This window comes from Botrytis byssoidea (assembly GCF_014898295.1).
Source record: "Botrytis byssoidea strain MUCL 94 chromosome Unknown BBYS_015, whole genome shotgun sequence".
In the NCBI taxonomy this organism is placed as follows: domain Eukaryota; kingdom Fungi; phylum Ascomycota; class Leotiomycetes; order Helotiales; family Sclerotiniaceae; genus Botrytis; species Botrytis byssoidea.
The window spans coordinates 876,405-904,338 of NW_024065856.1; the positions used below are offsets into that span (position 1 = coordinate 876,405).

General features: G+C 41.6%; 6 protein-coding genes across 6 annotated transcripts; 3 read left to right on the forward strand and 3 right to left on the reverse strand.

The window, feature by feature from the left end:
• Positions 1-629: 629 nt before the first annotated feature.
• Positions 630-1,720, forward strand: EAE97_007743 (uncharacterized protein; the record flags this gene model as incomplete). The annotated part of the gene is made up of 2 exons (XM_038878257.1): positions 630-808; positions 862-1,720. The coding sequence occupies 2 exons, from the start codon at positions 630-632 to the stop codon at positions 1,718-1,720; spliced, it is 1,038 nt and encodes a 345-aa protein (XP_038731095.1).
• A 746-nt stretch (positions 1,721-2,466) lies between these two features.
• EAE97_007744 (uncharacterized protein) lies at positions 2,467-12,095 on the reverse strand (the record flags this gene model as incomplete). The annotated part of the gene is made up of 5 exons (XM_038878258.1): positions 2,467-3,060; positions 3,121-3,890; positions 3,949-5,784; positions 5,888-11,709; positions 11,770-12,095. The coding sequence occupies 5 exons, from the start codon at positions 12,093-12,095 to the stop codon at positions 2,467-2,469; spliced, it is 9,348 nt and encodes a 3,115-aa protein (XP_038731096.1).
• Positions 12,096-15,486: 3,391 nt separating this feature from the next.
• On the forward strand, positions 15,487-16,592 carry EAE97_007745 (uncharacterized protein). The gene is made up of 2 exons (XM_038878259.1): positions 15,487-16,167; positions 16,225-16,592. Exons 1-2 carry the CDS (start codon positions 15,678-15,680, stop codon positions 16,320-16,322), a joined length of 588 nt encoding a protein of 195 aa, XP_038731097.1. The 5' UTR covers positions 15,487-15,677; the 3' UTR covers positions 16,323-16,592.
• Positions 16,593-17,440: 848 nt separating this feature from the next.
• On the reverse strand, positions 17,441-17,938 carry EAE97_007746 (uncharacterized protein; the record flags this gene model as incomplete). The annotated part of the gene is made up of 2 exons (XM_038878260.1): positions 17,441-17,618; positions 17,763-17,938. The coding sequence occupies 2 exons, from the start codon at positions 17,936-17,938 to the stop codon at positions 17,441-17,443; spliced, it is 354 nt and encodes a 117-aa protein (XP_038731098.1).
• Positions 17,939-22,116: 4,178 nt separating this feature from the next.
• On the reverse strand, positions 22,117-22,457 carry EAE97_007747 (uncharacterized protein; the record flags this gene model as incomplete). Its single annotated transcript, XM_038878261.1, has 2 exons — positions 22,117-22,355; positions 22,424-22,457. The coding sequence occupies 2 exons, from the start codon at positions 22,455-22,457 to the stop codon at positions 22,117-22,119; spliced, it is 273 nt and encodes a 90-aa protein (XP_038731099.1).
• A 4,366-nt stretch (positions 22,458-26,823) lies between these two features.
• EAE97_007748 (uncharacterized protein) lies at positions 26,824-27,604 on the forward strand (the record flags this gene model as incomplete). The annotated part of the gene is made up of 3 exons (XM_038878262.1): positions 26,824-27,016; positions 27,144-27,283; positions 27,379-27,604. 3 exons carry the CDS (start codon positions 26,824-26,826, stop codon positions 27,532-27,534), a joined length of 489 nt encoding a protein of 162 aa, XP_038731100.1. The 3' UTR covers positions 27,535-27,604.
• Between the last annotated feature and the right edge of the window lie 330 nt (positions 27,605-27,934).

The following is a 27,934-nucleotide window of genomic DNA, read 5'->3' on the forward strand; positions in this document are numbered from 1 at the left end:
TGGATATGTGAGGAATTATCGTGGTAACTACGAGGTTCTCGTGGTACTCTTCGGTCATTGCGAAACGATGAGACCTCAAATAAGCCACTTAGAAATGCTTTGGGTTTTATTATTTGCCATTCATTTTTTCCAAACTGAATAAAATGTTCTCACATGCTTTACATATTTTCTTTCAAATCGGACATAATTCCCCATGGGGAATTCAAAAGTAGATCCAAGACTTTCACTCCTTACCCTTTCTATTATATCTTACTTGCCCCCCTAGTCGAAAGACCCCTCTCTCTGTACATATCTACCATAACTCCACATTAGATTGATCCCCCTTCCTTTCTCCACTGTGGATTTTTTCGAGAGATATAGAAGTATTGAAAATTCGCCATTTTTCTTTATTCGACCTTTTCCATTTTTTCTGGTCATCGTCATCGTTCTAGGGGAATTATATTTCTTTGTTTAATGGTTATGAGACGTCATCAGATGAGATTTATTGGATGACCATTTTACTATAAATTACCATATATCATCTTAAATTCCATATCCATCAATCAACGGAAATAACTCCGAGTAGTTGATCCTACGAGAAAAACAATATATTTACGAATTTCCCCAAAAACTAGTCGTTGGAAATCAATATGGTGGGAGGATTAGATGATTCGGATCAAAAGGTGGAGAGAGCAGAGGTTGAACAATATGAGACGAGTCCACCGGCAAAGAGATCATTTGGTGGAAAAGTAAAAAGACATTGTGCTCGATTTTGGTGGATTCATCTTATAATTTTCTGTGTAACATTTCTCATCATTGCATTATGTCTGTAAGTATCTCTCCAAAAATCCGATATCTCGATATTCGTACTAACAAGAATAGTGTTTATGTCGCCATGCCTAAGATTGCTCAAGATGGTGTTAATGATTCTTCTCTCGAAATCACTCAACTCAAATTCACAGATCCAACGCCCGATACCATTGTTCTTAGTCAAGTAGGAATCCTTCACAGTCCTTCAATGTACACACCTACTCTTGATCCTTTCAACGCCTCCTCATACCTAGTCACCAATGGCCAATATGCTTCATCCCCCATGGTCATCATTCCTCTCCCTAAAATCCACGCTCTCCACCCTAAATCCACCATCTCCGTCGAAAACCAAGAATTATCAATCGTCAGCATCGACGCCCTCTCCGACTACACCACCGCAGTCCTCTCCAACGAATACGTCACCACGGCACTCGTAGGAAAAACCAAACTCCACGAAGGCGCCCTCCCCGTCATCAGCATAAACTACAACCAAACATCCACATACAAAGGACTCAACGGACTCAAAGGCTTCAACGTCACCAACGTCCGCGTTAACCTGACTGCGCTCTCGGGCCCCAATCTCTCCGGCTATGCATATATTCCCAACCCGTCCGATATGACCATCGTGATGGGCGACGTCACGTTGGAGCTCTCTACCGCCACAGGCGTCGTGGGCAATTCCACCATCGCAAACATGACACTCGTGCCCGGGAACAACACGCTCCCGATGACGGGCACGATGGATCAGACCAAGGTGCTCGCAAGCGCGGATCTCACCACGGGCATCGTGCAGCTGAGTATCGTGGGCAAAAGTGCGATTTATAATGGGGAACATTTGGTGTATTATGAGAGGGCGCTTGCGAGTAATAATTTGAGCTTGGCGTTGAACGTGGCGCAGGTTGTGAAGGACAGTGCGGGGGGGTTATTTTAAGAATGGCCCCGGGGAGTGAAGGAAGTGGCGGAGTCCATGGAGGATGGAGAGATTGGGGATTATGGAAATAATTAATTACATCCTCACCTGGTGTGAAAGAATAGTCGTGTGTGTTTGTGTTTTGGGTGATGAGTTCAGTCAGCTCTTTTTCCCTGTTGCGATACCGCGATAGTTGTGGATAGAATATTTTGGGAGACTGGAAGTTAGTCATGTGCGCTGCATGACTACTTGACTTGCACTGTCTGTTTACTTGTTTGCCGCCGGATGCATGTCCCTAGTGAGAGGAGTACCTTAAGATAGGATATCAAAAGCGTAAGAGCATTGCAGTAGCCAGAAACATGCCAAAGGACGCGATTGATGATGGAGTGCTCTTGAAACGCCTATCATTCTAGGGCTTGACCAATCATTCCTATCCGCCGATTCTTTAAATTATAACAGCATAGCCTTCAACTCGATCAGACTTGAAATGCTTCATTTCTGTCAAGCAACTTAATGTTATGATCATCTTATTGTATTTCGAAGTGATGGACAAGCCATAGGGTATTTCTTGACTCAGTGATAAGGAATGTTATATATTACAACCAAAACGTAGGGAAAATGAATCGCATATTGGCTTTCATAGGATGAATGCGTTTATTTGGATTTAAATCGTTGTCGGCGTGTACAATTTTCAAGATAAGCAGATAGAAAAGTCTGGAATTCGGATAAATACAAGAAAGTTATTTCGAAGTCAATAATGAATTCTATCAAACTTGAAAGTGTAAATCTTCGTCTTCACGTTCACTTATATCACTCTCAGCTTCATCTCCAGAAGACTTTTCAAGCTCTTCGTTTCTTGCACTTCGCGATGCAAAGAAAGGAAGGCTCTCATGCAGGGATCTTGCTTGACAGATGTAGCCCATTGGCGTATGCATAATCTCTTGCCCTTTGCGGCGAAATGTAAGCCACTCCGATAGGAATTCAATAGGATTCTTCGTAAAGATACTTGCGTTCCCAGCACGATTCAGTGGAGGAGATGAAGTCGTCTCGTGTGCGAGCTGCAAGTAATCAGATAGAGGAGGATACTCCGTGAAGTTGATGTAAAGCCGACCAGCGAAAATCCCAACCTCGATGGATAGCCATTCTGGTGTTTTGCAGCCATGAGGTAAGCTGGGAAGCACATAATAAGAAAGTCCGTTGAAGTGTTGCATGCTTTTTGTGATAGGAGCAGCGTATGCAATCAGGTGTACCATTGGCTTTTTTGCCTTACGAATCACCGGAATCAAAAGCTCAACTTCTTCAGAAATGACTACGAGAGCCGTTTCATTCAAAGGGCTCCACAGAATCCATTCAACAGGACGCTATGTTAAAATTAATTAATAAAATCACGAGTAGGGAATTCTTATGTGTTATAAGCTTACCAGAAAGTTGTCATTCGTTCTATGACTATCAAGCTCAATAGTGCGCATAAATTCCATAGAGACGTACAATTTTGACTTTGTGCGGCGAACATCATATTTTCGACCGATATCTGTCCGAGCCAGAGCATCAAATATGTGCTCACACCCGCATCCAAGAATGAGGTTGCCAGTCTTGACAAAGAGAAGAATATCTGGGTGTAGACCCGGGAATGTAAGAGCCTCGTAATGCGTTGGCTTCTGCACTTGGCGTACCTGTTCAATCTGAAATTCGACTTCTCGCTCTTGCTCTACCTCTTCTAAAACAGAGCTATGAATGTAGCTTCTCGTATTGCCTGCTGTTCTTTTCTGCCCATTGAGCTCTTTCATAAACCCTGCTAGCTTCGCAGACGCTATGTCAGTCACATAACTCGGTTGAATGTCCGTCAAACTTCCATATAGCTTCTCAAGAGTTCGATGCTCTAGATTTTGAATCTCTTGAAGATAGGCTTTTCGGTGAGTATCGTCAGTGAAGATGTCTGCATATTTCCATTCCGCATCTGTCCTACGACAGAAGTCTGTTCCTTGTGCAAGATATAAATTTTGCAAATGCTGATTTGTGCGACAGGTCTGTTCAAGAAGCCACCATACAACGTGAGAGGAATCAACCCAAAGAGATTGAGCCAAATTCCCATACCGTTTAGCGCAAACATCAAGAATACTTTGGTGTACCTCAGGGGGAGCAAAGAAAGTGATAGATTGTGTGGTTCCCAGTTGCCGTAATCTCATCGCAGCTGGGGTTTCATGTTAGTTAAATATATCAAAGAGAGCGAATGTCAGCATTTAACTTACCTTGTACCATATGGTCTTTTGTCTGACCGAGTCCCAGTGTCAATGCTCCACGGGCTCCTTGAGGTAATTTCAAGTCTACCCCACGAGTATGTGCTTCGTCAATATATACAAGACAATCTTCAAGGTTCTCGGCAAAAGGAGTTGCGAGTAAAGGAACTGCATCTTTCCCTCTTCTATACTGAACCCAGGCTCTGTTATCATCACCAAAATAGACAGCCGCTTTAGGATCTGAATCTATCTTCAGCCATTTTTCAACAAGAGTTTTGTTGTCCATCTCCAAGATATATGCACCAGCATCGATCAAAACTTTAATATTCGAACTCTTAATTCTTTTCAGCAAATCTTTCTCTTTCAGTCGTCTACCATTCTGAGATGCAAGCTTGTACCGCCGATTTCGCTTCTGCAGAATATAAACAAGCACCTCCGCATTGGTCTGGCATAAACTGGGTAGATCATCTTGTCTGATGCTTAGTGGAAGCATCATCTTGTTATCGTTTGTGCCGCTAAAACCAGTCGTCTTTGCGCACCAGGTTGTTTCTTCTGGCAGAGGATTTGGGAACAAGGGTATGTCCCATCCGGAGGCTTGCAACTTCATACTGAATTGCTTTGCATGATTAGGAAACACAAATGTGTTCATGTAGTGATCAAGAACGTTTCTGTTGAGCCTAAGATGACGCCAAAGCTCCTCTAGCTGTCCTCGATCCTCTATATTTATAACGTTCCAGTGAGATAAACTTTCTGGTAGAGAATAGGAGCTGCTAATCCACCTATCATATTCTGCTGCTGGATCATCTGACTTCAAAACAAGTTCCAAGCTTTGCTGAAACTGAGATACGTTTAGACCTGTATAATAAAAAGCCAAGCAAGTGAACAAGATAGAGACATCGGGATGACCAAACTCTGCTTGCTCAGATGGAACGCCCTTCGCATCAAAAGGAACTGCAATAGGATCTCTATTCGGGTGTAGTCCATATTGTACATTCCATCTTTTCTTCAAGCAGAGCAAGAGAATTCTGTTCAAAAGTAAACCCCGAACAAGAAGTATGTTCTTCCGAGCTGAAGATCTGTCCTTAAACAAAGCCGACAATTTATCGATCAATTCATCGTTAACATCGTGATCCGATAACACCTGTCTAATCCAAATCTTGCCAACGGTAGTGCTTGAGTCGGTCAACCGAAGGAAGGGAATCCGGCCGTTACATATGTCATTTATTATTCGGTAGTGTAGAGCATCTTCTACATCTTCTCGAAGGAGGTGTAATATGGGAAATCCAGAAGTTCTCTCAGTAACCTCAATGCTTTGTGGAAAATCGCGTTGAAGACACGGGAAATGATCCTCAACTAAAGATAACAGATATTGTGCAACTTCCCAGCGGTTTGGATGCCCATCCACGGATATCTGCGCACCACTTGGATATATCAATTGTGTCTTGACTGCTAAGGTGAAATCAGATTCATCGAGAATATCGCGGCATGTACTAGTCAACCATGATTGGAATCTTATCATATCTCTTGCTTCATCAAACCGACTGTCGGCAAGACGCTGGAGTCCGCTGAGCTTGTACGACAATATATGCTCAGGAGTGGTTAGAATGACGCCTGAGAAACGAAGCATCTCGTAATGGTGTTTAGAATATAATTGGAGCATGTCCAAACTGGTTGAAGTCCGGCGAGAGAAAGGAATATATCTGACCTCTCGCCCTACCAAGCTCCCTAGCCTAGACTGAATCGTTTGAGCAGTCTGTAGAAGTAGCGCCTTTGGCACAACTAGACGCGATAATTGCTTCTTATCAGCTAGAATTGCTATAGCCATAGGTACAACACACGAGGTTTTTCCTAAGAATTTGTCAGCACGTCACTTCTTGCGCTTTTTCTTAAGTAGAGGATGTATGTATTAAAATGCATAATCGTTCTTCAGCCTTTTGATGATCCTGCTTACCCTGTCCCATATTCATTTGTAATACAGAGTTAGATCGAGATTCTGGGGACAAGATGGCATGTGCAACATCTATTTGTTCACAGCGAATGAGAATATCGGAGTCAATTTCAAGCAGCAACCAGTCGGGGAACTGTAGAGGACTCCAATTTTCATGCCCATGATTTTTTGATTCCTGGTGCAGCTTTTGGAGATCGCCCTTCAATTCGGCATGTATCATTCGGAGTTGTCTTTGGAAACTTGTAATCAGAACACCATACGTGATTATGTTTTCTCTCATATGGCTTCCAAAATGGTTATCAGAGCTTGAACGAAGTTGTTCCAGAATTGTTATCGGCGTCACGCATGGCCATAGACTACCTAATCCAAGCCATTGAGAACGGATGTCGTCGGCAGAAAGGGATTCCTGAATTCGTCCAAGTGCTTCATTCAGAATCACGCGAGAATTTTTGATATCTTTCTTAGTAATATTCATAGCTGGTTGATTCCATTGAAGCTGCGGTAACTCATGAGTATTCTTTAAAGCAAGAATGCTCTTCTTCAAGTCATTTCCATATTGCTTCCGCAGTAGATCCGGAGATTTCGCAAAAGAATCCAAGATTCTATCTAGCTCGAAAATTTCCTTGCGTAAAGCAGTCTTTCCAGAAGCCCCGTTCCAGTTGTTAGGTGAAAATACACTCCGAGGTTCATCAGGCAGATGACACATAGGAATGAGAGCGGGCTTCGCTAAAAGATCTGATAGCGATGGAATAACAACGCTGTGACTAGTTATGGATAAGGGGGTTGATTTCTTATCCCAAACATGTGGTGCCGAGGTACTTTTTTTAGCTTTGTAGCGATCTAAAATCTCTTGAGCTTGAGTAAGATAATCCGAAAGTCGCATGTTCCAGATTAATCGTTGCCATTCGGGGTGAACTTTTTTAATGACTCTTTTGATATCCAGAAACTTTGATTCGAATCCTGCTGCTGATAAAACTTCACTAGGCCACTGCTCTAAGAGAAAAAGAGCTAATCGCTTCCCCTCAACTTTGCATAGTGCAACGTGTCTTTCGTGAAAACAAATCTTTTCCAAGTCGGTCATACTAGCAACTGGTTCAATAACGGGATAATCATCTACGATAAAGTTTGAAAGCATTTCAGGCGTTGGAGAGTCGTGGGGCTTGAATCTGGTAAAGTAAGGGATGTTTGGTGGCTGCAAAGCCTTCAACTCATTCAAACAGCCAAATGCGGCTAGGGATTGTATCGCGTCCATATCAGGCTTTGTACCAAATGACAGAAGACTTAATCGAAATAACAATGTATACGGCTCCCGAGGATCATTCTGTCGGCAAAGGTTCGTGAGGCTACCCCATTGCTCGCTGATATCGTTCTCAATCAGATCGCTAAGGGAGCTTGAAACGTTTTGTGAATCTGAATTAGTATGGTGGAATCCACCGATTAGTTTCCAGTTTTTAAGAATATCTGCTAGCTGTCTTGTCAAATGGACGCGAAATGGCTGCTTGTGAAAAAGTTTGGCGATTTGATAAACATTGGTAGCTTGATGCAAATTGGCATGTTGATCTCTGGAATTATACACCATGTCCTCGGTTGTAGAAGTGGCTACATAAGAAGAACTGCGCTCATAACGAAGGCGCTGGATTTCGCCACGTTTACGTAGTTGCAGAGGGCAGTCAGTCTGAAAATTTATTGGCATAGCTTGATCTGCGGTAAAGCATCGGAGCTGATCTGATTTAGCTAGTATCTCTTGGACAAGGCTCTCGAAGCTATCGTGCTGAACGTTAGTAGTTAAATGCTGGTCCCAAATTACTTTCTGCAAATGCCTCTTATCCTTCGGATAAAACTCTCTAATTGGGCTTAGTCTGCCTATGACTTTTAGAATAGAGGCAAGACTATCATTCAACGGCTGCCAAGGCTGGCAGTAGCCCGATCTGAGTGTGTACAAAGCTTCCTCAGTGCCGGTACGCCCGGTTAGAGGATCAGGTAGGGCAAATGACGTAAATGCATGAAATTGAGCTTTAGAGTAGAGCAAGCGTGGCTCGGATGGGCATGTCAACCGTCCCAGAACACTATCGATTTCGAATCTGCCATATTCGGTAGTGCTAGCCACTTGGACCTCAACGTGCATACCAAGACGCCTGTAGGACAGCTGTCCCAATGGAACTATTATACTTCGTCGCTCATGATTGACATTATCGCGAAGCACAATTTTACTCAGGAGACCATAAAGTGTTCCCGCGTCTTGATCGGGGTCAATCTCTGCGTGCAGTTCTCGGCACTCAAGAAGGTTTTTTGAATTGACAAAAAATGACAGCTCAAGGTGTCGCATTTCAACCGAAAGGGAGCCTAGGTTGGGCTGAAATACTGTCAACCGTCGGGGATCCTCAAAATGACGAAAGACTTCTGCTACGCGTTTAAAAAGATCAGAATGTGGATCAACCAAGTTAACTCGATTTCGCTGCGCGCGGAAGTTCGACACGTTTAAACTCCAATCAGTTGGCCTAGTCACCCATATTGAAGGTTTTCGTCGGATTTCCAAACGTCTTTCACGTAAATTGAGCCAGTGCACACAATTTTCGATCAAACTTGAGGGAAGATCAAAGTTATCGCCGCTTATGAATATACGCCGAGGAATATATTCTAGAACTTCGCCTTTTCTGATAGCTCGAATAATCACGTCCTTTTCGCGATGACCAAAATGAACTTGATTTTCTTCTATAGAAGTAGTCATGACGTGACTCATGCCAGCCAAACTTGAGGGGTAGGTCAAAAGATGCTGGTCTCCAAAAAGCTCCTTGACATCTTCTGATTCTCTGATATCTAGTGGCAGTCTTCCTAGTGGCTTTCCATCAAATAGCAGATGTCCCTCAACAAAATTATAGTGAACCCTCTGGGGAGCTATGAGCTTGTTAGATGTGCTAGTAGTTACTGCACTGGCCCATCTATCGTTCAGAAAAGAAGGAAATTGCCATGTTGAGTATGTCCTCCCCAGGAAATCCCCAGAATTAGACCATGCTTTATCGATTGCAGCACCTATGCTTTCAGGATATGATTCAAGAGAAATGCGGATAAGATTTTGTATATCATATGCCATTCTGTTATCCCTGACTATCATGTTCTTTAAGATCCTGGGTAGCTTCATGATGTTAACTATGAGGTTCTCCTGTAGAGCTATCGATCCTTGAACAAATGACGATAAATCCTCTGTATCTAGCTTGGAATCCGAGCCAATGAAGATGCTGAAAGTTCTTCGACAAAGTAGAGCAGCCCAGAATCCATATCTTGCCGCTGTCTCTGCTGTTCTTGCATCAGTTGTGTTCCTAATCTCCTTACGGAGATGGCAGATCCATTGCAGGGTCAACTTGCGCGCGTCTTTCAGAAGTCTTTCTGCAGACTGACGATCTTGACCTGATGTCAATTCAAAGATTCGAAGGCTTAGTGTGATGAGCATTTCCATGCAATATACCTCTCGCCAGTTGGTGGCTATATTGTGAAGACGATTTTCTATCTGCTCTATCAATCGCTGGCAAAAGGACGAATCCCTGAATACAATATGGCAATCTCGGAGAGCATCAACTTGGTTCTTTGATGGTCCTACTTGTACAGCGAGATGATTGAAGATAAGCATAGTATCCTCGGCACTAAAATTCAGGTTAGAGGCACCCAGTTCAACCAGCATAGTGATCCACCGAAGAGTCTTAACAGAGAGCAATCTTTGATAGCTCATGAACTCATGGACTGAGGTATCTGACGGGCATTTGGATTGACTAGCGATGATTTCATAAGATGATGGCCCATCAAAATTCGGACCGGGATGTACTGGAGATTCGATGACTGAGGATCGTAGAGATCGCGGAATATGTATTCCACAGAGGTGTTGAAGGGTCAATTGTTTATCAAGATCTTTCAGCCATATGCCAGACTTAGAATCATAGTAAGAAAAACTAAGCCCTAGTGGCAAAAGAATATCGGAGAGTTTAACTTTCATTTTGAGTGCCTGAAAATGAGTTTGAAGAAAGGATTTCTTTTCTGATGCAAGTGAAACGCCATCCGGAGATGGTTTCATAAAGTACTGAAGTTGAGAATAGTCTTTCAGTAGCATTGCTGGTGGTGAAGAGTTACTAGGCTTGCTCGGGTATCCTAAATCGCTCATTATCCTGAACGTTGCATTTCGATATATCGCTAGGAATTTGGGAATCCCAAGTTCTAGTACAACTGCTGCTTTTGGCGTGCTCCCTTTCGGTAAAAAGTCCTCATGGATAGAGATCCTCATTCTTTTGCGACAACGCCGATGCCAGCACTTTTTGCATCCTTTAACATCGAGAGATCCATCATCATTTCTGGTGCAAACGCAGACCGTGCTAGTAATCTTCTGGCTCAGATCTTCGTATTTCCCACAAAGGTTTTCCCATTCACGTTCTTTCTTTGTGCGAGCTTTGAGTGACTCTTCGTCGATTTTTTGCTGCAGTCTGCTCAATGGGATGGATTGCTTTACAAACTGCGCTGCAAAGCAATCTTCACTAAATTCGCTGAAAATTGTCTTGTGAGTAAATTGACAGTCGCTAAGTCTACCATGTAGATATCTTTGGACATCTTGAAGGCGTGCCATTCTTGATAAAGTGTGGAGCTGCAGAACATCCAATAGCGCAGGATTGAATACTGGAGCATATTGAGAGAGGAGGGGACAGGCTCGCAAAGCACACCTATCCATCTGAACCCAATTCTCAAACAGATTCAGAATGAATATGCTCATTTGCTCTGGATCAGAATCATAAGCATCTCCGACTTTGATCAACATCTCGCATATCAAGTTTGCTGTTTGTATACAACGAGTTGCAAAATCTCCCACTGAATCATCTAACGATATCTTTTCTTGCTCGGTGTTTTTCTCCAATCGAACCAACGAGAAGTAACGGTCAGTGAAATCTGTGAAGTCTCTTATAGAACTATCATCTAAAAGAGAGATATGAACAGATGTCGATTTTCTCTGCCGATTAGATTCTAGAGCAAGAAGATTGCAGAGATACCCCCTGCTGTTTGGGAGAAGAATATTTAAAGCCTTCTTGTCCGCGTGAGTTGGAAGCAGCGGAATAGACCGAGTGATATCTGTCTTAAAGTCTGCCCAGGCTGACTCAATCTTATCTGTAGTGTCCTTGATAGTTCTCTTTAACATCGTATTGATCGAGTCGAAAAAATTCTTGTGAACGGTTGAATCACGGTAAACACGAGCTTTATCCATCTCCAACTTTGCAAGGCGGCGGCACAATTTGGCTCTGAGGATCACAATCATTTCTGGGGAAAGCTGACTAGCAGATTGTTCAAGAAGCTGTGCGAGAACAATGCAAATGAGAAATTTGTAGCAGATTTGTCCATACTTGTTTCCTAATTCAAGACAAAGCTGACGTTGAATGGCGACTCGGAGAACGAGCCAGAACGGCAGCCTTCTCCACGGAAACTCTGAATTATGAAAATTGACATCATCCCGCACTCGCTTTCTTAACCTAGGCACTTCGACTGAGGATCCGATAGCCTCGAGCAGGGGCATCAGCATCTGCACAATCAGAGCTGGATCGGTTGTACCCCGAGCCTCGATAACATAGACTTCTGCTTTATTCGAACGCGCCACAAAGCGACTTAATGACTCTGTACTCGCCTGCTCAAGAAATGAGGCAAGGCTATCCTGGAAACTTGTTTTAAGAAATTCATCGAAAGGTATGCGGACAGCACGACCCGGGAAGTCCCATTGTAGTGTATTCTCAGTAGCGAGCACATGTTTGGAAGAAGGCGATGCCTCAAAAACTTCAAAGATCACAGTGTCTTTGTCATCACTGCATATTATAAATTAGCTGGAATTTTTCTGGTCGCTCTACTTGAGTTCCAATACTTACTGAACATGGCGTCGAACAAGTAGTGCTGCATTCTGCTCAACCACATATATGATAAGAAGAATGTTTCGTTGGAGATTACAGAATTCTTGTAGCATCGATGCTTTATCAAGACCATTTCGATTTATATTGAGACAAATTTGAAGGGAATTGCAAACAGAGGTCCATGTTTCTCCAAAAGGCTGGTCAGTGAAGTTGCACATGGTACCACAGGCACGTGTGAGACGAAGCAGAATGTCCTGCTCAATACTTTCCAAGTCTACATCCTGATGTTCTGGAAGCTTGGGTGGTAGAACCAAGTGATTGAAAACCGATTCCAGTAACTTCATAGTCACTAATGGATCTCGAAATAATTCACAAGGTAGAATAGGGAATGTTGTATGCTTTCCCAACTATGTGATCTAATGAGTAGAAGTATGTCTTCACCATGTTTATTCAAAAAAGAATGAAAAATGTAAATGAATCATGCATGTAATATTAATCGCATGCTGACAAGAGTATTTCTGCTGTCTCCAATCATTTCAACTACATGAATGCATAGTCCAAAAAAGATTCTTTTTGCATGGAGAATAACAGAATACTTAGTCGCCACTTACAGATGATCTATTAATTGCTGGCGATATACAAGCAGACTCGTGGGTTTCAACTTCTTCAAACTCTGCTTCAGCTTTTGTTCTAATCGTTTTCCATATTTCGCGTTTAGTTGTCAAACTTCTACTTATAATTTATAAATTCAAGTGGTATCATTACTAAACTAATCTAAATGTGCAAACATAAACATACATTCATTTACGGATTCTGAAGAGATACAGAGAGGGAATAGTAAAATATCTCGAACTTTGTGTATCAGCCATTCTTTCTCTTAAGAAATTGCATTAAAAAGTTGTGGTGATATATTTGCGACCTTGATAGTTGCATCTTAAGTAAGAAAAGAGCAGAATAGACGACTAGCTAACCACACTATTGATTTGAACTTCTTGTTTCGATCGACATCCTCATATTAGTAAATTTGATGTTTATGAAGCAGTTTTTGAATGCAAGACCAAATCTGAGTTGAGGACACAACATCTGCTGGACAAATGAGTGAGCAAGAGTGACATACTTAAGCGACCGATTATCGATTCTGTGGTATCAAAAACAGGTGTCTGCTGATGATAGGTTACCAATCGTAGATTTTTCTTGATTCGGCAGACGACTATACAATTAAGGCGTCATGTATAGTCCCATAAATTCTTTTGCATTCGTTTATGATTGAGGACATAATAATTCTCTCGTAGTTTGTGATGATCGTTTTGCAATTTAGGAGATGGTGCGATGGGAAGTAATTCTGGTCCCCATCAACATAGATAGATCAACTCAGTCAAAGCAGCATTGAGAATGCAGATAAACCGTCGCCTTCTCTCCGATGTCTTCAGATTTTAATCATATATAGATGTACCTTTCACTGATGCAGTCCTTGCTCATCCAAGGAAATTCATCAAGTAGAAAAGAGGAGCAGATCGCTCGATTCAAACGATAATTCGTTCCCAATCTTAGAATTCATAATTGAACACAAAATGAAGCTTGCTGTTTGATCGAACCAGGAACAGTGACTATATGGCTTTTCTTTACTGGGTCTCAAATCGAGGTTCGCACGTGAGAGATTGTTCTTGGTGTAATCCAGGGTTAAGACTTGTCCTGGGATAGGCGCAAGAAGAGTACGTGATTTATACTACTGGCTGGCTAATTGAGTATTCTATGTGTTGTGCTAAGAATGTTAGTATCACGGTTCCCGGGATAGGGTATAAGCACAAGGTTAGATATATGATATTCTACGAAGAGGGGAAGAAAGTGCGCCATATAAGGGCACTGGTGACTAGGCATCCAAGACTAACTACTCTAGTCAACCCGTGACAAGTAGCTTGCCTGTCGCTCAACTGTGTAAGGTGATTCGTACTACCTCTCTGTACCTTATTTAATAATAAGAAAAAATTCCCAAGAAGGGGAATCTTTAATCAAATAGAACTTAATGTTACAGTTGAATTGTTGAATAATCAATCAACATTATTATCTACAGACAGAAATCAAAGCACAAACTCCTGGTCAAGTCATCTGCCGGTTTTGCTGACAATAGTCCTGGGTTTTATGGAAGCTCAACATAACGAGCAGAGATTCTAAGCTGTACGTGACTCTCCCTCATAAACTATCATCATATACAAACAGGAGGGAGAGGAGAGCAATATTCTCAGCACAAGTAATGGCATGAAGTGCTATTAGACAGGTTTCAATTGATACAGCCTGGACTATACAATTTGAAAGGGTACATAAAGATTTTACAGCTTTAACGCATGTGTTGAGTCATTTTCTGGATTTTTTTGATGGTGTCAAGATTTTCTCACTATCGGAGAATGAGGTTATATTTCTTGATGTAAAATGATGTGATGTTGTGTAACCAATATTTCGGAAACATCCTATTCCATCGAATCATATGGTGATACTAAGTGCAATCTTGTTCAACCACACCACCTCACTATGGATTATTCCAATTCAAACTCACGACGCTGGTATGGTGAACTTGAAGGCACATTCGGTCTGCGTTTTCCATCACATCACTTTGGAGCCTACATCAATCTTTTACACTGTGATCTTCAGCTTGAGATTCCCCCCTCTTGCCAACTCTCATTTACTCCACACTAATAGCCCTTAGCTATAAGGCAATTCAACATGCGTTCGATTATTTCCAAATTTAAAAGCTACCTATATTCTCGCTGGTTGTGTTTCCTGATTGCAAGAGATTTTCGCAGCTATTATTTAGAGTGATGAGAAGGGCAGGAACAAGGCAATAGATACAGTTCTTAACCGTTCCTATCGCCGCAAGCGGAGCACCTTGAAATGGTCTAAGTTTTTGATTTTGTCTTGGTGGTTAGGTTGTTGGAAATTACTGGATGTCATAATCGGCTAGGTGCGGGGAACCCAAAAGCTATTCGAAAACCTTACACCCCGCTTTCATGATTGGCAACTTGCTGCCCATAAACATATAGGTATATGTGCACATGTAAAGTATGAAGATGTTATTCATTTTAGAAATGATTGTCTACTTTAGTGCAGTTTGATAATGCTTACATCTGACGCAACGTGTACTGCGAGCAACCAAATCGAATTCTACATCGAAAAACTAGGATTGTTGAATATGACGAAAATATGTGATTTTATATACCCCCTTCAGAATTACGCATAGAATCTTCACACAGATATTATATTTAATCATCGGCTGAACTCACCGCTATAGTTGAGGAAGTTGGACATCGATAGTATTCATTGTCGGACAGAGACTTATCTTTCTTACATGGATAGCCTCCGCTCATTTGGGGACGTTTTGGACACAAAGATCCACAAGCAAGTAGTTGATCCATTTACTATCAATACATTACCTAATTTAGTTAGTAGCCGAAGCAGGATCTACAGGCGCCTTGCTCTCGCTAGTCCATATGTAGTATTACAGCCTTAAACATTTCACTAGGGAAATCACTTCGAATAGTTACATAATCAGCATATACTACCTTACTATATAGAACTTTGCACTTATCAGCTCAATACTGCAATAATTTCATTGCTTATCAGTTAAAATCACTGGAATTGATTGTTTAATAACCTGCTTACAAGTTCTCGGTACATAACGTCACGTGCCAGTGTGTATCGGTTTTTGTAAAACATCAGTCGCGCGAGACGTAACAAACTTTAGTACTCCGAGCTTTGACTGCGGGGTAGGAGATCACCTCTTGTAAACAGCTTCCTTGCTCTCTCTTTTTACTTCTCCATTTCACAACTTTCATCCTCCACGCACTACCATTCAAGCCCCTTCACAATTTTTCGACGATATACATCATCTAGATTACTTCAAACATCTGTGTTTCAGAAGACTGGATATAATAATGGATATGTTTAAAGTAATCGTTGATTGCCTCTTCTGTTCGAATGACTATCACGAAAATCCTACATATTCTGCCATATCTGACAATAACCGGCTTGTACTCGGTACCAATGCAGCAGAGGAACAGACTGCCGAGCTCCTGCTTTCAACATTGCTTACTTCCGAGAAGTTGGGCAACGATCTTGAGACTCGTCTCAAAACTATCGTCAAGGACAGCGGGTTAGTACATACCAACGGTCTCTGGTACGAAGGACTTGCGAAGATTCTACTTAAACGATTTGAAATTTTACTCGAGGGAAGAAATAGTGCGAATCTCACTGGTGCCATCAAGGAGTCATTCGACAAAGCTGAGCGTACCGTCAAAGATTTTATTCACAACCATCCTATTCTCACAGCTGTTGCTGTTACACTCCTTGTGCTTGGGCTGTTCATGTATGCTGCGCCTTGGGCGGTTCATGCACTTGGATTTACTTTAGATGGACCTCTTGAAGGTATGTTGTATACATTAAACGCTTGCTAAATCACATTCTGATACTTTCTCTCCACAGGCTCCTTTGCCTCTGGGTGGCAATCTGCAATTGGTGATGTCGAGGCGGGGAGCTGGTTCGCTTTTTGGCAAAGACTGGGTATGACATGGGGGAAATAATGAGGTATCATAGTACTATATCATATGGAAGTGTTTATTAGGGTGTGGTGGTATGTACCAGACTTCAGGCGGGATATCGACCGTGTTATAGCCAATAAAACAATAGTATTACAATAGTAAATTCATAGTGGAAATATCCCCATATAGATAGACCTTCCCGAGTCTCCTAAGGACCCCGTTAATCTATCCATGGGCTCCACTATGTTCATTCTTGTTACACAATGCATATTCACTGTTGCTCTTTAGTACTTCTATAACGGTCTATTATTGCCACTCAAGTTCTAGTATCCTCTTGGAATTGATAAAGTATGAATAATTGTGCATCTACTTGATGGCATCAAGTAGATAACACGTGATTGATCTCTTAGGTAGGAATCTCGCTCCGAGCTTTAACTGTTAGTTAAAAGGAAACGACCCCGTACTTCCCATGATTACAATGCAGTTTCACAACATATACAATCACTTGCTAATCTGGTGGCTGTTCAGAACTGTGATCCAAACAAGCCTCACCTACACTGTATACGGCCTGGAAATGTATTTTTGTTTGATTTTGGAACTGCTGGAACTAATTCAATATCATCTGTCGCAGAGTATGCGTGCGTTCATTCCAGGGAACTGAATTTCTAATTTGACCTGTTAGTTAAGAGGCCCTGATTCTTCATTCTTCGCTGCTAATACTCTCGTTGGTCTTTCAACAAATCTCGTTTCAAGGTTTAATTCGAACCTTGTCTGTCTAACACCGCATCTACCAAGCGGAAGTTCCGGCAGTGGGGGTCGGAATCGATTTGATATTCTTCACTTTCTTCACTATATATCAATGCTTCTTCAAAGGGAAATTTCGTTATCAATTTATTTATACCGCTCGTCCGAGAATCAGACAGGTGCCGAGTTCCTTTCTCGCAGATAGTATGTGCCTTTCGAGATGCATTCAAGCTCCATCAAAGTCTGATGAAATAGTAGTCGAATAGTGCAAGCCTTCTACCATTCGTAACTAGCATCTCATCCGATTTCTTTTCAAGTCAACGCCTTTAAGTCTCTCCTCGCAAAGATCGAATTGCAATCCGATCCCAAATGCTAGCGCTCTATCTCACTGTTGAAACCACAAAAACATCCCAATTTCAAACGTTGATGCCAAAGTTGCGTAGAAACGCGGGCCATATGCCTACGTCCCGAGTCGTCCTGCCACTCTGCTCGCTCGAAGGTCTTTCTGGTTCCATCATCATGATATGGCATTCTTTGATTTGCCGTAATTCATGTTGTGATTCTTCGAGCTGCATCAACCATTCTTGGAACATTCTGAATTTTATTCATTAGTCTAACTCTCATATATGTATACCTTCTAAGATCTGTTCAAGAATTCCACGCGGGATTGTGAAACCACGCGAGCGAGAATGAAAGGTTTTTCTGTAGAATGGGAAATGTGCATGAAGATGAACATACTCGAGTTCTAAACGCTCGGTAGGCCATCGGCGCTCACGTAAAGTTTCAAGATGATGGCTGACACGCTGTCGATTAGAGCGGTTGTCTAATAGGCAAAATTCAAGGACAAGGAGTCGTTCAGGATAGGTGAGATGATTAAGGGTGTCGGCTAAACGGTATTTCTGAACACTGTCCATTTCGTTAGATTATGGAGAAGAACTGATGGTTCTAATAGAAGGGTTAGGATGCAGTCAGAAGTCTTGGTAAAGATTGAAGGATTAAGTGGCTGATGATTATCGAGAGATATCTTTAGGGTAGTAGATCAAATGGTTTGTTTCGAGACGTGATGATGACTAGAGGTATTTGTGCGAGGAACAAGGTTAGAACTTCTAAATTCTATTGCAGTCGAAGTCGAAGTCGAATATATATAGATATAGATAGGATCTTGATCTCGGTAGAAGTTTCAATACAATACAGAGCCGTAGTAGTTGTGGTAGTAGTGGTATTATTTAGTTCACTGTACGACTGAAAGAACCAATGATGATTATATTGATGCCAGAGGTTGTTGAAATAAGAAGCGAGAGACAAAATACAACGAACAACAAGCTAGTAGGCAAGTGAAATGAATGAAGAAGAAAGGGGAGGACGAGAAAGACAAGATCACAATTTGTCTTAACTCGCTATAATTGGCTTGACAACAATATTATTCAAAAAACAAAAAAAGCAAACATCCAGGTCACTTTTCGAGATCCTTCACATAGGTAGAAACCATAACCATTACGTACTCTTGTACTAGGATACTGTAGACAACATTCTATAGAATGAATTCATTAATGAACCTTCGCGAACATTCACTTCATATCAGTATCACTGTACCTATATCTATTTTTGATACGCTCTCTTCTTTGCAACTTTTACGGTCTTTATACACTTTACCTTATTTCAAAAACTCGCATCAAATCACTCCCCACCTCGTCAAACAAGACATAACAAATATCACACCCACTCTCTCGCGAGATCCTGTACCTCCTATAATGACATTTTTTCAAGGTCTATTGTAGTACTTTATGGTGATATACAGCAATCTGTACCAGTTTTATGTACAATAGAGCAATCTACAGCAATCTATGCATCTAAATGTCTCCTCTTATCCCACATGATCTCCTCTCAGGATACATCTTTGCACCTTATTCGCGAACTCTCAATAGTACGTATCTAACTATCATATACCCACCTAATAAAGATGCATTTTTATATACAGAATCTCCATGCTTGAAAGTTTTCTGTGTTGTAGATAATGTCAGCTACATTTTATGGTTTCCACAATGAACATTGAGATGTGCTTGATGAGCACTATAAGTGATGCCTAAATTCTACTCTTAGATCTTTTGAGGCTCTGGTTCATATCTTCGAGAGTGAAAATCATGAGTGTAGATATGAGTATGAAGAGTACTTGATAGCCTGGAATATAATTAAACAATGAAGGTTGTGAAATATACAATCCTATTAGAACATTTGAATGACTTGATATTTTGATATTTTTTACAAAATTTAACTCTATTGAGATCTTCAAGCATGATTAGATTTTCAAAACCTCATATTTTTGAACTATATTCTGGACTACTAGATACTCTATTTGATTTCTTTGGAGTTCATGAAGTAAGATGAAGAATATATATACAAATGATACAGGATTTGGATTCCTCCAGAAATAATTATTAGTACCTGATTTTTCCATAAACTTATTCCTTCAGATTCGAATTTTGAAATAAACATAATAACACTTGTATACTATATACTTCATGGATTTTAAAGACGAAATAATAAACGTTTACAAAGTAGCGCTCTATATAGACTTTTGAGAATCTATATTACCCTTGAAATCTATTAAGGTCAATGTTACTGTCCCAGAACTGAAGACAGGAACCCCCTTCAAAGGCTTAAACCTGAGTTATTGATTCATTAGGAGATTAATTTCACAAATGAAGTAGATGCCTAATCCTGCCTATTCCTCAAGATTTTTTCTTCTTTTATCTTTAGGTATATGTGTTTCAGCAGCTAGTAGCCTAATGCGATTGCTGCTTTTCTCTTCTAGTTCTCTTATTTATATCGCTCGTGCGGAGTTGTTTGTAAGTGTTAGCCGATTGATATTCGGGAATGGAGAATTACGCGCTGCTGTTCCAAGTCTGTCTGATTAATTTCAGTAGCAAGTTGGATTCGGGAGATGGAATTCGTCTAGGTATGTGATTGATACTAGATGAAAAGTATAGAGAACATCGGATCTTGAAGACCAATTGAGATTCAATACAATTACATGGGAACATTTGGGGTTTAGCTTAATGATACTACGAATGGGAGTTTTATTTGAAAAAAACTGAGGGTTCTTAGAAAAAAGAGAGAAAGCGAGGGAGAGCCAGTAAGACTACAAAACTGATCCAGGATTCTTATTCGTTTACTTGTGTATTCATTCAAATATCCTCTTATGAAAAACTTATAGACCGAGCTCCGGATTTTGTACATATTACTCTTCTCTCAAATAAGCAAATACTGACTATTCAGTTTTATTACATGTCTCAACTCCAGCCCATATCGAATCATTTTGATAGTAATGATAACAGAGGCTATCATTCACTTCAACCAGCGACCTTCTCTGATTACTATATATACTAATAGTATCTTGAATACATTTTCATCCACAACCCGGACAGATCGCATATCCTCCCAAGATCTCAAGACGGATGCTTTTTTAATCCTCTTTACCTTCTGCCTACTCGACTACTCTATCACGTAGCCACCTTTCACTTCTCACACCCCAAATCTCAGGGGCTCTCCCACAATACCCGAGCGCACATGCTCCTCGCAGAGTGGGTCTCCAACCTCAGATCCATATCCACTTTTGACTCATTCATATATCTCTCCCCACTCGTCCCCCTCCTTTCCATTCAGATCTTCCATAATCTTCTCGATATTCCTTGGATTTCCCCACTACCATTGAAATTTTGGCTATATTCTCAGATCCACGCTACACTCCCATCAAAAACGAATACAACAAAAAGGGCTTGTGGTTTAGTGGTATAATGTTCCCTTAGCATGGGAGAGGTCCGGCGTTCGATTCGCCGCTAGTCCAGTATGTTGAACTCTATCTGAGCTCTTCTTTTTTGTTCCTTGAGGAAAAGGAGGGAAAAGGGGGGAAAAGGGGGACATGAAGAGGCGGGGGTTCGGGTTTGGGTGAATGATGGTTTCATTTTTAGGTCATGCATTTATGAGTATTAACATGTTTAGATGACAAAGATAAAGTGTCTAGAGATAGGCTGATAATACATCTTTTGAAGTTGTGAATGTTGGTTGATGATAATGTCTATCTAGGTACCTACATAGCATTTTTTTCTTATTGGCCAGCTTGCTTATTATTTCCCCGTACTCAGCAAATAGGGTTGGAAGTAATGTCGTATACTGTCCATTGAGTTTCTCAATGCGTATAATTTGCTTTAACTACTTAAGTTAGAATTCATACTTTTAAATTGGGTTTGAGGGTAGGGGAGGGGTGTTGAAAGACTAATCAGTGTATAACAAGTTTTCATGCATTTTGTAAGCGAGGAAAGTAAAATCTTCAGGGAAAGGAATGTCAAAATCAAGGATGTTAGTCATATTTGCTTCTGACAGTAGAGTTTCAGCCGCTCTAACTCTTCAGCATGCAGGTTGAGCCTATAGTCACGTGATATATTGTATTTTTGATTGGGGAATAGTACGAAGCATTTCGAGTGATCAAGCGGTGAAAGATATGAATGTAGTACGTGTTTGTGAGAGTCAGTGAGATCTACATCATCTAGGATTGAAATGTATCTTCCCGTCACCACACGTAGCGACAGCCACAACCCACCGGGAAGGGCGGGGTAGAAGTAGGTTTTATGCAGCTTGTGCTTTGTAAGTGGGATAAACTAACTATTCGTGTACGTGATTTTAGGGAGCGGATTCATCAAGGTGCTTAAGGTTCTGAGATCATCATGTAGGCTGCAGTATATCAACTTATTTGCTCGAGCACATTATGATCACGCGGGGAAGGATTTAAATGTTATGATTTTTTGAATTTTTAATATTTTGATTTATCCATCATAAGTGCAGATAATTTCGATTCCCATAGGTCAAAAGAATAATGATGCTCCTACGCTTCAAACAAGACCGGCCCAGACCAAAACCCCAAGTGACTGACAATCCAGCAACAGAAATCCCCAAACCAATTTTCGCCAGTATCCCTGTTTCATTCTGTGATTTGAGAAACAGCGATTTCCACCTCTATTGAATTCCAATTCAACCACTAGTACAATGCCATCTCATCATTTCCAGATCCCATACTCCGCGATAAGCCCCAAATAATCTAGTTGTCTCTTGCTCTCAATAAGAACAATCTTTGTCTATCCTCTGCATTCTCTGTAGCTCTGAATTTTTGGTTGACAGTTGATGCACCACGGGTGACTGGAGCGAGCTGAAGGTAAGGGTTGAATGCATCGGTTGATTCGTTGGGGGTGGTGACTGTGGAGGAGCCATGACCGTTGAGAATGAGCCATCCATCGTTGGAGTCGCTGGAGGAAGCGGATGAGGTAGAGTAGGCACGGTCTAGAGAGAATGTTAGTATATCGTTGAATTATGTGAGATGTGAGATTGGAATGGGATAAGAAGCTTACCAAGACGTGGTTGTTGAGTTGTGGTAGAAGACATAGTGATTTTTGGTGGTGAGTTGTGATTGGTTGGGTAAATGTAAGACTGGTTGTGTTGTTGGAATGAAGCGGGGTATAGATTGCTTGAGATTGGATTGGTTGTTTGATGTTTGATTGTAAGACTGAGTTGAATGATGAGGAGGAAATGAGGAGGGAAACATCGATGAATATATACACTTTCATCAACATACCTTCCCTCCCCCCCTCCGTGCCTCATTCTTACCTCAATCCATTATTCTCAATACAGAACCCCCAAATTCTTGGAAAGTCACCTATCTGTGTCAGACAAATTCTGGGCATGACCGAGCGCCATTTGCGGATTCACGACCTCCACATCAGTAAGCCAAGATGGCACTGAACGCAATGGAACGGTACATACATGAAAAATATAGTTTGCCAAGAGATATATTGTTTCCCCCCAGCTGGTCTCCTACGCTTGCTCCGCTTGGAGTCGATGGAGAATACGCCAGGAATACCGCTACGCATAAGTTTCTTGGCGATGAATATTATCCAAAGAATCTTCCACGCAGAACCTCAACGGGAACTCCGGGAGCCAATCCGGAGTCGTAATAAGGAAGCATGGGCGGACTCAATGGACTGCTGGATGTTACACTAGAATTTATCCTTATCGAGATTTCCGCAATCGCAATAAACGAATTTTAAAATAATTAATAAAAAAATCTGTATTGATGCATTGTACCTGCCAAGGTCATTTCAATTGTTCCTTGTCAACCCTTGGAGTTGTTCTCTATGGTATATACAAAATTTTGACATACGTATGTATTGAAACATCGAATACGTTATTGCAAAAGAAACCCTCGCCACATTCTTTTTCCAAGGATGAAGGGGTAATCTTCGCTTCGCAATGTTTTGGGGGAGGAAGTACGTACCCGCGACTCCTCTCCTCCAGTATACTCTTTGAAGACCAAATTGTTACAAGCGGTGTTCCGGCCAAGCTACGCACAGAGTCCTACAAACGATCCGATCCGCCTGAAAGTTAGCCATATTGGAAACTTATTAAACTATTTAAAGGGAAATGATGGTCTTGGCATCTACGATAAGAGTTTGGTAGATCTTGGTGTTGTGCTGGGCAAACACTTATTGTTCTTCATTGATGATCTACCAAGCAATTTTAAGATGATAAACAACGATCATTACTTTATGTACCGACGGGAAACGGTAGTTATTAGTTTGACTGTCAACTTGGCGTAAGGCTTTGGTTTCCAAGTTAGTCCTCTTTAGTCTGTTGAAAAGGGATGGAAGATTCTTGGTTGTTTGAGTGGTGGTGAAGATTTGCAAATTTAGATCTTCTGAAACATGTCAAGTGACCTCTTCTTTCCATACTTTGTATGATTTACAATTTACATGTTTGATGATGTACGATGGTGTATTGGCAGTGTAGGATTTCTAATGGAACATCATTTCATGATCCTGTAACACCAAGAATTCCCAAGTATCTTGGCTATGTACATCAACACTGCCTCACTTTTTTTGCGAGCAATGAGTTCCTCCACCAACCACCTTTACATTCGAATGTGCCCAGAACAATTCATATGTGGATATATTGCACAATTATTGCCATGAAATCTTAGGTTTATCGAAAAAGATATGAAATGGATACAAGAGTATGCAAGGTATCATCAGCCAAGTTGAGCCGAGTCTTATTCTGTTCCACATTTGATACTCAGGAACTTCAACAATCAGTCTCACTGCATACCTTGTGTTGCAAAACCTCTCGGAAAGTGGCAATTATTAACGATCATTATGACCTTGTCGGTCTTCGAAATCTTATCTCCAATATCACTGCAGCAGTGCAGGCTGGCAAATTTTCCCTTGGTGCATCCTTCACCTTATTCCCCCCACGGAATTTTTTTCATTGGCAATCTGTACGATGAGATGTCAACAATGGACAGCGAGACGGACGTACGGAGTGAGAAGCACACGACAATCTCATGAACAAGATGCAAGCTGGGTGATAAGCTGCAACCGCACTTTACCGATGACCCTAGTTCTTGAGGTGACGGACGTACGGAGGAGAAATGTACGACATTTTCATCAGCAACATCGCAATACTTGCACCGGTACTACTACATTCCTTCCGCCGAGCTCCACATTTGATTTCTTCAAGAGATCATAGATCATCTAATATTTCGAGTTTTCGGCGGCCAAGGCTGATAATAAGGTAGCATCTTATCAAGAGATCCATCGTGGCGCCTATACGAGACTTTTTTCTCAACACCAAGGGTCGAAGAATCCACATTCGTGGTAACATCACTATCAGATATCACATCTTCGATTTGAGAGAGCACGAAATGGCGAATGAAACCTTGTACAAAGGGAATATCTCCGAGGCTCAAGATCATTCGCCTCTTTCGTTCGAGTGAAGGATTGTTGACTTGGTCATGGTATCTGTGACTCTCAAGGTTGTAGTACTTCTAATACTACCCTTGCGGGGAACCGTTGCTGCACCTAATCGTTCTTCCCGAAAGTTTGTGATATTAAATCTTCATGGAGCTTCGGAGGTGATGAAAATGATAGGTTATACTGGGAGACTGGCCATGAATCTCGAACCGGTTTTGTCTCCACTGCTCACAATCTGGCCCGAGAATATGCCTCATATTGCCCGAAAGTGCGATGATTGCTGAAATCAGTGGGTCAGTATGAAACATCTTTTACAGTTTCTTTGCTCGCATAAGCACTATACTCATCGTTCAAGCATATGATTCTGGGTTCTAGAGCGATATTCCATGAGATTCTATAACACCAGGTTACAACTGACAGGATTCAGTAAGACTCTTAACCAGACCATCAGACACAATATTCCTTATCCCGGAAATAAAAGAGCAAAGCCGAAAGTTCTTGGCCAAGAAACTCGCAAAGTTAACGACTTTCTTGCTTCTTCTTGGTTATCATGGGGGCAAGCCCCCAAACCCCCATAGCTCGCTGCGCTCGAAGATATCTCACACAATACCTCTTGTTTACTATCCTTATAGTCTAGGTCCGGGAGAGTGGAAATGATGGGCGGGTTTGAGCTTCTCATCCTCGTTGCTCGCTGTGCGTACTAGGCGACTGTCCAAATAACTCCCATTGTATTGGTTTCGGAGCCAGCAGCGAGCTGTCCGTTATTGTATATTGAATATCTATTCAATGATCATCTCGGAATCATGCTATCTCTCAAGAGCTCGGATTTTACGTTGAGTAGTCAATTAATCTCACTTCAATACACTAATCCCGCAGGTCTTCTTTCGCATAGCGCAGCACTATCTACCATCGCATAAATCTATCCTTCCAAAGAGATAAAAGGAGTCAGCACTTCATGATATTTCATATCGGGTCCGGTCATCATCAAGCAGGAAGAAGTCACCAGGAAAGATTCAATCCATCCATTACTATGAGAATATCCATGATATATAGCAGGAACAATCACACTTTTACCTATAAAAGTCCTTCGTAGATCCAATCGCTCTTCATGGAAGATACGAAAAACAGGGATATCATATCGCCAAGCAATGTTATCTAATCTTCTAGCCAAATAGAACACGATATGATTCGTTACATTACACCTCATATTCTATGGATTCTTTCCGTGTTCTCAGATCTCTTTATCCTCTCCTTCGTCTCTCGACGTCTATACATTCACCAAACCCTCGCTTGCTCCCCCAAAAACCAACAGAAAGAAATTAATCCATAAAAATACCCAACAAACAACCCCCAATTTACTCCCCCTTTTCCCACCCTTCCAACCCCATCACAAATCCCACAAACACCTCACCCAAAACCACAATCCATAGGCCATATTCCAAGTCCAAAGCCCAGAATCCAAGATTCAAACCCAAGCTCCCTCGCACACACAAATTCTCCGTCAGCAAAAACCTCATGACCTCGCTAAACAATTTACCCATTTATCCAATCCCACACACCACAATCCCAATCACATATTTTCGGCAAGCTCTTCCGTAAATCCCTGTTTACCCCGGATTTCGGAATTGTGGGAATTTGGCCGGGATAATTTGATACGTGAGGTGAGTACAGTGTGATGATGATGATGATGATGATGATGATGATGAGGAAATGTGTGAATTGGCGAGAAAGATATTGGGTGAAGTGGATGAATGCGATGATATGGGTGTGCTTGAGGGTTTAAAGGGGATAGATCCCGTCCTGATGATTCTTGGAAATTTGTTCTGGTGATTTTTCGGTGATGTGGATGGTGTTGGTGATCTAAAGATTTTACTCTCCATTGCTATTGAAGTTTTGAGTTTAAGACATCAACACGAATAACCACTATTCAACTACACCCGCGCGAAACTCACACGTGCAAATTTCAGAAAATTTCCTTCCTTAAAAACAAGCAAGCAAGCACAAGAATGTATCACCATTATCTCTCCTGTCTTCTCCTCGCCCTCATCACTTTCATCCTCCCCACATCCGCATCTCCCCTCTACTACACCCCATCCTCAAGGGATAATAACCCGATCCGAGCTACACGTACTGCAACATGCTCGAGTGATTATTTCGGAGGTTGTTGTGCTATTGATGAATATGGCATTTATGGTTCTTGTATACAATCCAATGCTTTTCCGTTCAAACTCTCACCCTCCCCCCCTCACCACTCCATTCTCCATTCTCAACACTATTTCCTCTACTCATCACCACCTCTACAAACCTAACAAAGAGTAACCTCCAGGTACAAACGCAACCTTACTCGAATCCAACGTGCCATGGACAGGTATGCCAACCACTCAAACCGCAAATGAATGGGCATGTACAACTCCAGCCAACGGAACTCTGATCAGTGCGGGGTGTTGTTCATGGAGCTGGACTTATGTTAGTCTTCCATTATTCATTCCCCTAAAAAGAGATGTTCCATCTCCCTCTCCTCTCATGTAGAAAAAGCTTTCGATTAACAACCGCCCAAAAAGATCGACACAACCTATCCCAACGGAGTGATTCTTCCCACGCTTGGAGAATCAATGGAATGTACAGCTAGTAATGCAGGACTCTCAGAATCCAAGAGAATGGAAGACGGTGGCGGAGTAATGAATCGAGGTTGGGGTGATGTGTGGTCGTTCTGGTGAGCGTGAAATGCGAATTGGTGATAAATTCGGATAGCATGGGCTGTGATAGTTATTGTAGTGTTAAATAGCACGGGGAAAGATATGATGAAGATAAGAAGAGGCCTAGATTAGGAAGAGAATGTTTGTTGGCGTGTATATGAATGTGGGATGTGAGGACAAACTCGAATGTGATCGACCAGAAATTATAGAGGTATACACTAAGAAACATGGTCATGTGGTATATCCTAAATGATGAATCAAAATGAGTGGGTATATGACTTGAGTTTGAATCAAGCAGTTGGCTGCCTCTATAGTAACTCCTGCAGCAGACAGTCTGCCTTCTCAGAGACGTCATGTCGCAGGACAAACTTTTCGCCGGATGACTGGCAACGATACGACACTTCACTGGGCTTATGCCAAA

Bases quoted from the DNA above. Each gene is read 5' to 3' on its own strand.
- EAE97_007745 (XM_038878259.1), top strand. From the start codon at position 15,678: ATGGATATGTTTAAAGTAATCGTTGATTGCCTCTTCTGTTCGAATGAC. The intron at 16,168-16,224 runs GTATGTTGTATA...TTCTCTCCACAG, and splicing joins TTTAGATGGACCTCTTGAAG to GCTCCTTTGCCTCTGGGTGG.